This window comes from Stigmatopora nigra, unplaced genomic scaffold, assembly GCF_051989575.1.
Source record: "Stigmatopora nigra isolate UIUO_SnigA unplaced genomic scaffold, RoL_Snig_1.1 HiC_scaffold_25, whole genome shotgun sequence".
Lineage (NCBI taxonomy): Eukaryota > Metazoa > Chordata > Actinopteri > Syngnathiformes > Syngnathidae > Stigmatopora > Stigmatopora nigra.
The window spans coordinates 2,214,552-2,227,118 of NW_027551604.1; the positions used below are offsets into that span (position 1 = coordinate 2,214,552).

At 34.9% G+C, this 12,567-nt stretch overlaps 2 protein-coding genes across 3 annotated transcripts in view; one reads left to right on the forward strand and one right to left on the reverse strand.

The window, feature by feature from the left end:
* The window catches only part of fbln1 (fibulin 1), a 32,111-nt gene extending 23,490 nt beyond the window's left edge, over positions 1–8,621 (reverse strand). The window contains exons 1-7 of one of the 2 annotated variants that reach the window (XM_077710955.1): positions 8,366–8,620; positions 4,370–4,478; positions 2,817–2,946; positions 2,177–2,336; positions 1,274–1,336; positions 1,112–1,198; positions 881–1,018 (exon numbers count right to left, since the gene is read on the reverse strand). In XM_077710955.1, coding sequence (XP_077567081.1) covers positions 881–1,018; positions 1,112–1,198; positions 1,274–1,336; positions 2,177–2,336; positions 2,817–2,946; positions 4,370–4,478; positions 8,366–8,420 — 742 coding nt within the window. In that variant the 5' untranslated portion in view covers positions 8,421–8,620. Of the gene's footprint in view, positions 1–880; positions 1,019–1,111; positions 1,199–1,273; positions 1,337–2,176; positions 2,337–2,816; positions 2,947–4,369; positions 4,479–8,365 lie in introns of both variants that reach the window. The other variant, XM_077710956.1, reaches the window with a different exon arrangement.
* LOC144191986 (aldo-keto reductase family 1 member D1-like) overlaps positions 1–12,567 on the forward strand; it is a 76,011-nt gene that overhangs the window by 56,958 nt on the left and 6,486 nt on the right. Inside the window, exons 3-4 of the mRNA XM_077710958.1 lie at positions 2,538–2,646; positions 8,581–8,710. Coding sequence (XP_077567084.1) covers positions 8,606–8,710 — 105 coding nt within the window. The 5' untranslated portion in view covers positions 2,538–2,646; positions 8,581–8,605. The remainder of the gene's footprint in view (positions 1–2,537; positions 2,647–8,580; positions 8,711–12,567) is intronic.

Sequence of the window (12,567 nt, forward strand, 5' to 3'; positions counted from 1 at the left end):
GGATATTAAACAGTACTTGGATATTAAACAGTACTTGGATATCAAACAGTACTTAGATAGTATACAGTACTTAGATAGTATTCAGTACTTAGATAGTATACAGTACTTAGATAGTATACAGTACTTAGATAGTATACAGTACTTAGATAGTATACAGTACTTAGATGTTAAACAGTACTTAGATATTTAACAGTACTTGGATATTAAACAGTACTTGGATATTAATCAATACTTGGCTATCAAACAGTACTTAGATAGTATACAATACTTAGATAGTATACAGTATTTAGATATTATACAGTACTTAGATGTTAAACAGTACTTAGATATTAAACAGTACTTAGATATTAAACAGTACTTAGATATTTCACAGTACTTGGATATTAAACAGTACTTGGATATCAAACAGTACTTAGATATTAAACAGTACTTAGATATTAAACAGTACTTATATATTAAACAGTACTTAGATATTAAACAGTACTTAGATATTAAACAGTACTTATATATTAAACAGTACTTATATATTAAACAGTACTTTGATATTAAACAGTACTTGGATCTTAAACAGTACTTGGATATTAAACAGTACTTGGATACTGAACAGTACTTGGATATTAAAAACTACTTAGACATTATTCAGTACTTAGATATTAAACAGTATTTAGATATTAAACAGTACTTCGATATTATACAGTACTTAGATATCAAACAGTACTTAGATATTAAACTCTCTTTTAGATATTAAACTCTCTCTCGTGAATATAATTTTGAGAGCTGTTTTCAACAGTAAACTCTCTTTGACCGGCGACCAAACATCCGAGTACCCCGTCACACACACACACACACTAAATAAAACAAGTTTGCACAAACAAGTGACCTTTGCAATTGTTGTTATCTGTCATTTCATAGCCGGTCCCACAGCTGACCTCTCTCTGGCAACGGAAAGAACCGTCAGTGTTGATGCAACGTTCGCCCACTCGGCAGTTGCTAGCGCCTAGCCAACATTCGTTAATGTCTGCGTGTTTAGAAATAAAAGACAGCTTAGTGGAGGAAAATAAATGACAATCATAAACAACAACAAGAAGAAAATGCCAAAGGAACTTCATACCCTCGCAACTTTTGCCATCTGGCTTCAGTTTGTAGCCTTTGAGACAGCCGCAAGTGGCGTTACCCACACAATTATGAGCACATTTTCCTTGGGGAGGAACAAAAATATATTCGTGAATAGTTTAATTTAAAAAAAAATAGGTAAATGCTTAATATAGTGTACCATTGCAGTCGTCTGGTGGTATTGAGTTGTTTGCAAGGTCCTTGGTTTCGTCTTTGTTTGGCACTAGAAGGGAAAAAGTGTCTTTATTTAGTTGTTAATTAAGATTTTTGAGTCAGAAAATGTGCAAGTTTTGCCAGTTATGACAATGGAAATGAGTATAATATTTTAAAATGAATTTTGGAGGGATTCTGTAGAATATATTGAGATTTTGTGGGTTATTTTATAGTGTTTACAGGCAGGAATTGTGATTTATATCTAATTATATGGAATTAATAAGAGGAAAACATCGTTTTTGATAGCTAAAACTGCAAGTTAATCCTAATGGGTCTTAAAATACAAAAAAATATCTTTCAAAAGTTGTTTTTTTAGTGATATATAATTTAAAAAATGTCATTTGGCATACTTTTTAATTGACCAAAAGACAAAACTTTGCAAAAAGGACTTTCAAATATAAAAAAACGGTTGTATTTTACCAAATTTTAAAGTTCTTAAACCTCAGATATTAAAAAAAACTATTTAAACACAATACAATAACATTTACATAAACACTAATACACTCAACACTCAATTATAATAGTGTGTAATAATGACATACTAATGAGGAATTGAATACTCTAAAACTGGCTAAAATATTACTTTTATTTTATTTCTTCTACATTACACGTAAGAAAAAAAGTCTGTGATTTTATCTATTTATTAAAAAAATATTTTTTTAGGCTAGGATGGACTGTGTAGAACTCATTTTACCTAGTAGCAATACTCTTTCCATCCACTGGAGGGCAGTGTGGGACTAAAGAAAAAGCCTAGCGTTCTAGTTGATCTACTTCATAGTAGTTGTCTATGTTCAGCACATTTCTATTGATATTTCTTCCCATTACGTTTTATGCGTTTGCGTTTACCCACGTTCAGTTTGGGCAGTGGGGTCCGTTTGATTGTCGGGGGTGCCGTAGACGCAGCAGGCCCGGTACACTAGCCCGCACTGGTAGCCCAAAGACAGGTTGTGGTCGCAGGGAAGTCCTTGCTCCTGACCCGTCTTTCCCAAGAGGCAACAATCGCAGCACATCTGTCAATCATAAAAACATGTTAACTCGGCGACCTGTCCCTTTAATATCATTAAAACTTTCAAATATTGACTCAAGATGTGTTGAGATCACACATTTTCATCATTAGTCATCACGGTTTGATTATTTTTGTCAAGCAACCATATGGTATTTAGACCTATTTCTTTCCATCCTTCATTTTCTAAACCGTTTATCCTCACCAGGGTGCCGGAGCCTATCCCAGCTAATGTAGGACACCAGGGAGAAGACACCCTGAGTCGGTGGTCAGCCAATCCCAGGGCAGAATGAGATAGACAGCCAATCATAGCTAAGGTAAGGCAATTTACAGTGTTAAGCTAGCTAGCTTAGCATGTTTTTGGAATGTAGTACCCAGAGAAAACCCACAAATGCCAATTCCGCCTTGTGAGGAGCAACTTGAGATTGAACCCTCGACCCCAGAACTGTGAGGCAGTTAGTTGGACGTTCAAAATGCACATATGGACCTTGGTGGTTTTGGTCTCACAGGTGTTGGAGAACAAAGAATCACAGGCTCCTTGATCTTTGGCCATGTTGATGCCGGTTGTGCACATGTTGTCTTCGAGAACTGCAAGGCAGCATTGTTCCTGCACAGTTCTGGAACAACAAAGATACACAAAAAAAAAAACAATTCAAGAAGCTAACAGTATGTACCGGATGGAGAGAACACACAAACCTACGAATGCATGAACACACATCTCATAAATGCAACATTAAGAATCTAAACAACAACACTAATTAACAGCATAAGTACACCCATGTCAATGTTTTCAAAATAAAATAATGGATAAGAAAATGCATTTATTTTGGGGGATTTCGTAACTGTTTTTTTTTTGTATCTCAGGCCACTCGTTTGTAAATAAAAAAAATTGTAACTTGAAACGTTCGTAGCTAGAGGCATTCGTAAGTAGAGGCATTTGTAAGTTGAGGCTTTTGTAAGTTGAGGCGTTTGTAAGTTGAGGCTTTTGTAAGTTGAGGCTTTTGTAAGTAGATGTATTCTTAAGTTGGGGCCTTTGTAAGTATAGGTATTTGTAAGGATAGGTATTTGTTTGTTGAGGCGTTTACAAATAGAGGCATTTACAAATAGAGGCATTTGCAAGTAGAGATATTTGTATGTAGAGGTATTTGTATGTAGAGGCTTTTGTATGTAGAGGCGTTTGTATGTAGAGACATTTGTAAGTAGAGTTATTTGTGAGTAGAGGCATTTGTAAGTAGAGGCTTTTGTAAGTAGAGACATTTGTAAGTAGGGTCATTTGTAAGTAGAGGTGTTTGTAAGTAGAGGCATTCGTAAGTAGAGGCATTTGTAAGTAGAGGCTTTTGTAAATAGAGACATTTGTAAGTGGAGTCGTTTGTAAGAAGAGGTGTTTTTAGGTAGATACATTTGTATGTAGATGCATTTGTAGGAAGAGGCATTTCTAAGTAGAGGTATTTGTAAGTAGAGGCATTTGTAAGTAGAGGCATTCGTAAGTAGAGGCATTTGTAAGTAGAGGTATGACTGTTTTGTCACGACTGGGATTGTCCGTGTCAAAAAGGACAAACGATCAAATTGTCTCTGTCCAATAAGCAAAGTGCACTAGTTGATCTCCGGGGGCTTTTTACGAGAAAATGAGCTTAACCTCCCACTCGCCGCCTCTCAACATCTTCCTCGTAGGAGAAGCCTCATTTCTTAGAAATTCACCTCCTCACGTCGAGCCTTTTAAGGGCACAACAATGTCTCCTCACCCTTGGTTCACCTCTGAGTTCCTGTTACTCCTTCAGGTATTTCCTGGGCTTGTAATCAACACCCACCTCGCAGTAATTACACCCCTATTAGCCCCTTCCTCATTTACCATAATGAAGACAGATTTGGAATCAATTAAGTTTGGCGTACACTCCTCGGGTTACAAGCAGACGGGTTATTAAGTCATCATTATTAGTTGGTAGAGAGGAAGCAACATGGTGGAAGTTTTAGAGGCAGATAAATCTTATGTGAATAGCCTGAAAATATGTTTTTTTTAGGATAATATTAGCTCACGTTTACCTGCATATCGGAGACGAGGAGATGAGTGGGAGGGTCGAACAGGCTTGGTTGTCACTACCTCGAATCTGGCCGTCTTTGCAGCATTCGTCTATTGTGATTTGCTGTACTTCTGTGTAAAAAAACGGATATTTTAAATCACCATGGGCAAACTAAGGCCCGCGGGCCACATTTGGCACGCTAGGCCTTTTAATCCGGCCCACTGACATTGTCCAAAACATTTTTTCCCCAAGATGGCGCCGTCACACGGAAGCTAGTGGCAGTAGCTCTGTCCATTCTTATTTGTTTTGGGGGTTTTACAGCCCATCTATCTTTTTTTAAATGATATTTTAATATTTCTAAAATACATTCCTTTTTACTTGACTTAGTACTTTATACTTTTTACTTTAATGATGAGTGATGAGTATATTAATACTTTAGTCCTTTTTTTCCTGTTTATGGTTCATGTGTACTGTTAACGGATGCACTTTTTTATTTGTATCATATCTTCTGCTGACCCCGCCCATCTGTCACATTTTTAAAGTCAATGTGCCCCCCTCAGGCCCAAAAGTTTGCCCACCCCTGTTTTAAATATTGGTAACAGCAAAAAATAACCTTAAAAATGCCGTGTTGATTTGGATTTAATGTCAGATTTTTCCAAAATACTTTTTGAACTAAAAACACAAAAAAAGTGGATTAAAAAAAGACAATTATTGATTTAAAAAGGGAAAAATCAGGAAATATAATATACATCTATAATCTTCATTTAAATTTGATCCTAAAACAGAAAGTCGGCACCCATGATTTACTTTCTCGGACCACAGAAAATGATGCGCCGGACCATATTTGGCCCCCGGGCCGCCACTTTGACACCAGTGCAATGCAAAAGACCCATTTTTTTTTTTTTACATTTATTTCATAGTTTCCCTTTTTTTCAATACAGCAAACTTCTGAAAACCATAACAGCCAAAATATGACCATAAATTTGACATCCTACTTTCACCCTTGCAGTATTTCATAGTAGTACTTGAGCAAATTTCCCTTGACCTCGTGGTCATCCCTCCTCATCTGTCGCAATCCTTTTTTCCAAGCAGTGGTTTGCATAAACGCGTAAATTTATTGAACTTTTTTGGCAAACTGACACGGCAAACAGTACTCCTCTTGTCAGCTGCTCGAAAAACACTGACCATTCCACTGAATTGATAAACAATGCGTCGTCCCAAGAGAAGACAAAAATTGCATTGCTCTCAAATAATGGAGTGTTTTTGGGGGTCCTTAATCGCACGTGTCGAAAAAACAGGAATATTTACTCATTTATTTATGTTTTTTGGGAGATAAGAGTGTTTTATGACGTCTGCTCACAGTTTTGGTTGAAAAGGGAGGACGCAAAGTTGGCTCTTTTGTTTTTGTGGATGAGTTTTTTGTCCAAAACTTTTTTTTAAGTAAGTTTTTTGTAAAAAAAAAGATCTTGTTTTTAGCCATTTTGGCTCTAATCCAGATCGTCTCGGTCACCGGTAATGTGACGTCTAAAGTTGTGAATGGGAATATATGCATTCTGGGAAATATTTAATCACATAGGGCGCACTTAAAAGTCTGTGACCGGACGTTTGGTCGCCGGTCTTTTGGTCGTCGGTCAGATGTACTTAGATATTTAACATTACTTAGTATATTAAACGGTACTTAGATATTAAACAGTACTTAGATATGAAACAGTATTCGGAGATTAAACAGTACTTAGATATTAAACAGCACTTAGATATTAAACAGTACTTTGATATTAAACAGTACTTGGATATTAAACAGTACTTGGATATCAAACAGTACTTTGATATTAAACAGTACTTGGATATTAAACAGTACTTGGTTATTACACAGTACTTTGATATTAGAGTACTTAGATATTAAAGAGTACTTGGATATTAAACAGTACTTGGATATTAAACAGTACCTGGATATTAAACAGTACTTGGATATTATACAGTACTTAGATATTAAACAGTACTTCGATATTAAACAGTACTTGGATATTAAACAGTACTTGGATATTAAACAGTACTTTCAATATTAAACAGTACTTAGATATTAAACAGTACTTAGATATTAAACAGTACTTAGATAGTAAACAGTACATATATACTAAACAGTACTTAGATGTTAAACAGTACTTTGATATTAAACAGTACTTGGATATTTAACAGTACTTAGATATTATACAGTACTTAGATCTTATTTTCTAGGTACATTGCTTGCTGACATTCTATATTTATACATTTCTGGCCCTTTAATAAGGAAAAAGATAAAATTTGAGTTTCTATTCCTTTTTGTAAAATCAAGTTTATGAAGTTTGGAAGTACTGTACTTTCTCCTAATCCCAAAGTAATTAAAATGATTTTCAACCATAGTTGACATCCAGCAAGGTAAAAAAAAAAATGATATAAAAAAGGTAGTAATCCAATTATGATTCCCACCAGGGGCCACTATAAGTGTTTTCCAAATTATAGTCATAGTTGGCATTCCAAGACCACCGCTGTCTCGGACGCTGAAAACCCGTAATTGAAAGAACAGAAGTGCCTTTTTTTTCCTCCATTTTTTTTTTTATCAAAACGAGGCAAAGCAGACGCCATACTGTTGTGATGTATTGTCTGCTGATTTCCTTTTTGGATCAGATGGAAGATGTGTGCTGGCTCTTTTTTTTTTATTTTCCCCTTGACTTGGTCTAGACAGACATTTTTTTTTTTGTAAACAAGACTTAATAAAACCACTAGAGCACCAAAATCCAAGACACCAAGTGTCCCCACGTGTGTGTGAGATGCCTCAAAGACCCTCCCTACCCGTGAATCGCACCCATGTATTGCAATTCCGTCAAATCTTCGCCATAAGAAGGCACTTGGACCTTATTTTTTAAAAATAGTTCTCAGATACCAGCTACAAAAAGAGGATAAATTACATTTAAACTAATCTAAATGATGTATTTCATCAATACACCCTTATTGAATCATTTTAGAACAGGGGGTGGGCAAACTTTTGGGCCCGGGGGAGGCCATGTTGACTTTAAAAATGTGACAGATGGGCGGGGTCAGCACAAGATATGATACATGTAAAAAAGTGCATCCGTTAACAGTACATATGAAACAGAAAGTGGAAAAAAAGGGCTAAAGTATTAACATACTCATAATTAAAGTAAAAAGTATAAAGTACAAAGTCAAGTCAAAGGGAATGTATTAAGAAATATTAAAATGTATAATTTGAAAAAAAGATAGACGGGCTGTAAAACATAAAAAAACAAATTAGAGTGGACACAACTACTGCCACTGTTTTCCGTGTGACGGCGCCATCTTGGGGTGAAAAAATATATATTTGGACAACGTTGGCGGGCCGGATTAAAAAGCCTAACGGACCATATGTGGCCCGCGGACCGTAGTTTGCCCATGTCTAATTTAGCCTATGCAAAGACATAACACTTTATGCAAAATGACTTGAAAATCCCACCCAATACCTCATTATAAATATAAAAATGATATGTAAAAATTTTGATGCACTTTTAAAAAAAACACTTCAAAACTTTTATTGACACAATAATTTTATATATCTATATATATATGTGTCTAAAAATGTATTATTGCTATGTCTGTATTCTCACCCTCATGCTACTGTGACAACGAAATTTCCCAAAAAACAGGATGAATAAAGTTATCCAATCCAATTAGTTCAGAATAAATAAAATATGCACATATTTTAAACACTGCAAGATATATTATCTTATATAAACTTAAATCCCTGCAGTAAATAATAGTGATAAAATGGTATCCAATGGGAAAACAAGGTATTGGGGAAAAAATAAGGTTAACCAGCCTATAAAATGATGGTTAGAAGTTACTTGTACACCTTAAAAAATATGTTTTTACATAATTCCAAATTGTAAAACAACCAAAATCCAAATCCAGCAGAAAACAAAGTGATGAAACCAAAACTGGATCAACCAAGTAAAGCATCCCTTTAACTTGAAACAAAACATCCTACCTTGACCCAGGAGGAATTCCACCAACAAAGTGAGTACAACAACCCGCAGATCCATGAAGTGAGATAAGCGGGTCCAAATGACAGATTTAAGGTTAAAAAATATGGGCAACTTTGAACAAACCACTTAAAAAAAAACCTCCAAAAAATGGCAATGGATTCCAATGGAAATAAGGCAGTGTAGCGGTGTCTCTTTCTCTTTCTGTGTCTGTTTCCAGGAGTGAATGTGGACTCAGTGACTGCATGCAACACCACCGTCACAAGCGGGTTGGACCCAAACACCCACACTCTCTTTTTGCAGCCCTCCACACGGACCCTAATCTACTAGCGGCCATCAAAAGTTGCAAAGTAAGTGTCTGCTCTCATTCTGATGATGACGTCAAGCTGTTAAGATTATCATTCAATTGGAATAACAGATCTAATAACTGTTTTTTAATGCACTTTAAACAGTGCTCGGACGTTTGTACTTAGATAAATGTACTTAGATATTAAACAGTACTTAGATATTAAACAGTACTTAGATGTTAAACAGTACTTAGATGTTAAACAGTACTTAGATATTAATCAGTACTTAAATATTAAACAGTACTTAAATATTAAACAACTTAGATCTTAAACAGTACTTAAATATTAAACAGTACTTGATATTAAACAGAACTTAGATATTAAACAGTACTTCGATATTAAACAGCACTTCGATATTAAACAGTACTTAGATATTAAACAGTACTTAGATCTTAAACAGTACTTAGATATTAAACAGTACCTAGATATTAAACAGTACTTCGATATTAAACAGTACTTAGATATTAAACAGTACTTAGATCTTAAACAGTACTTAGATATGAAACAGTACTTAGATATTAAACAGTACTTAGATATTAAACAGTACTTGGATGTTAAACAGTACTTAGATATGAATTAGTACATAGATATTAAACAGTACATAGATATCATACAGTACTTAGATATTAAACAGTACTTAAATATTAAACAGTACTTAGATAATTAACTCTCTCTTATATATTAAACTTTCAGAAATATAATTTTGAGACCTGGTTTCAACAGCACTTAGATATTAAACAGTCATTGGATATTAAACAGTACTTCGATATTAAACAGTACTTGGATATTAAACAGTACTTAGATATTACACAGTACTTGGATATTAAACAGTACTTGGATATTCAAACAGTACTTGGATATTCAAACAGTACTTAGATATTAAACTCTCTCTCATGAATATCATTTTGAGAGCTGGCTTGAACAGTAAACTCTGTCTCCAAAAGACCGGCGACCAAACGTCCGGTCACGACTTTAAACATTTATTTAGGTCCCCTGTGATTGACTTTAACTCACTTTTATTATATTTCGGGGGTTTGCATAGGTAAAGCTAGAAATGTTTATTTTCCGGTCTATTATTAATCATTTATTCATTGTAAACGTTGATTTTGACTAGTGGTCGGTCACTTACAGGCTTTCTTAGACTGTGTTTGGCAATTTTATCACAAAAAAATAGTATACATTTACAGTTTTAGGGAATGATTCGAATCAATATTTAAGCTAGCATTAGCTTAATGTTGTAGCTGCATCTGCTAGTCGCTAAATACACCAGTTTCTAGGGAAAAAAACGTGATGACTAGGCGACTTTTAGATCAAATTCAACTTTCTTCTCATTTATACACTTAATTATTTTAAGTTTTCAAAAATGAATACATGAGATGACCCAGCGACTTTTTAGAACAAATTCACCTGTCCTTACATTTTACACTGTTCATTTCTTTACGTTTTTATAAATAAATACATGTGATGAGCAAGCAACTTTATAGCTCAAATTCAACTGTCCTTTCATTATACACTATTAATTATTTCAAATTTTTAAAAACAAATAAACATCATGACTCGCTAACTTTTGAGATCAAATTTAACTGCCCTCACATTAGAACTTAAAATAATTAACAGTGATGAGAACAATTAAATTTGATTTCAAAAGTTGCCAAGTCATCACATATATTTATTTATTTTTAAAACCTTAAAGAAATGAACAGTAAAAAAAATGTCAGGACAATTGACTTCTATCTAAAAAGTCGCGTAGTCATCACATATATTTACTTTTAAAGACTTAAAATAATTAAATTCTTACAAATAAATACACATGATGACTCAGCAACTTTATGATCAAATTCAACTATCCTCACATTTTGCATTGTTAATTTTTTTGTCAAAACCATCTTGATACTACATTTCTTATAACGTCCATCTCACGTAGACCAAATAATTTGGAATCCAGGGAAGGAGGAATAATTGCTCGACTGCATTTGAAACATTTTGTATCAACTTTATGCAGCCCTTCTGTAAACTTAATCAAGCCAGCTAGCCCGACTACTTCTGGGAACTTTAACAGAGAAAACGCAAGACAGAAAGAGGTTGGGCGATGGTTTAATCACAGCCACATGTCTGTCTCTGCCACCACTCTCAAAATTTCCCTAAGGGATTGATATCAGGGACACCGCAAAGCCCATAATAAGTAAATAATCTCCAAAGCGACCAGTCAAGTCTTGACATCGATATTTTACGATTGGTGGTGGAATAACATTACAAATCTGATTCAATGTCGCTTGATCCAAGGTGCTTCTGGAATGTTTTTATCCGCAATGGAGCGTAAATACGTAAAAAAAAATGGTTCCACAGAATGTGATAGGCTTTTTATCTCAAGACAAAGACAAGCTAATCTTATCTTTTTTTTGGAGATGCCTTTGAAAGTCATTCAAGTGTGATGGAGACTACCGGTTTACAATCTAGACCAGGGGTGGGCAAACTTTTGGGCCCGGGGTGGCTACATTGACTTTAAAAATGTGACAGATAGGCGGAGTCAGCACAAGATATGATACATATAAAAAAGTGCATCTGTTAACAGTACATATGAAACAAACAGAAAAAAAGGACTCAAGTATTTACATACTCATCACTCATCGTTCAAGTCAAAAGTATAAAGTACAGGTCAGCACAAGATACGATACATCTAAAAAAGTGCATCCGTTAAAAGCACATATGAAACAGAAACAGAAAAAAAGGACTCAAGTATTAACATACTCATCATTAAAGTAAAAAGTAGAAAGTACAAAGTCAAGTCAAAAGGAATGTAGTATTAAGAAATATTAAAATGTAATTAAAAAAAGATGGAGGGGCTGTAAAACACCAAAAATAAATAAGAGCGGACACAGCTACTGCCACTGGCTTCCTCGTGATGGCGCCATCTTGAGGAAAAAATAAATAAATGAATTAAAATTTGGACAACGTCGGCGGGCCGGATTAAAAACCCTAACGGACCATATGTGGCCCGTGGGCCGTAGTTTTCCTACCTCTGATTTAGCCTATTGAAAGACATAACACTTGAAAATCCCACCCATTACCTCATTAAAAATGTAATTATATGTAAAAATTTAGATGCACTTTTTATAATAAAAAAAACTTTTCAAAACTTTTATTGAAACAAAAATTTGAAGAAGAAAAAAAATAACATTATTTGGACAATGTCGGCGGGCCAGATTAAAAAGCCTAGCGGGTCCGTATATGGCCCGCGGACCGTAGTTTAACCACATAATCAGGCTGAAAGCTGACCTGGAGGAAATTAGGGTGGACCAGGGTCAGTTTCAGACAGCGAGGTAGTGGGGGTGCCGCACTCTGGCTTTGAAGCTCAGCTCTGGGTCGGTCTGCCGGAAACTGTCCCCCCGGAGAGACTAAAGACCCCCCCCCCCCCCCCCCACCTCCCTCCTCAGGTCATGTTGTGTAAATACATGGGGGAAGTTGTCAGAAAACGAAGCAGGCGTGTTAAGTTGTTGTTTGCCAATCAGACTTTTAAACATGACGTTTACTTTCACCACTTTTGGAATGTTTGGATAGCTGGAGTTGTTGTTGTTGTTGTTGTTGACAACAGTGTGAAGAGTCAATAGGGACTTCACAGTACTTTATTAATTCAGACTTAGGGTGTAAAAACTTGGGTTGGTTTGTGGGGCGAGACCAGTTTAGATATATTTTTAGGTTTTTATTTTTATTTTCATTTTTTTAATTGGATTTAAGGAATTGCATTAAAAGACCTAAATATTCAGTTTTTTTGTAGATTTAAAACAATGTTTATTGAGCTTTTTTTTTCTTAGTAAGGGAAATTGTCTTAATAATTTTACATTTCAAAAGGAAAAAATGTT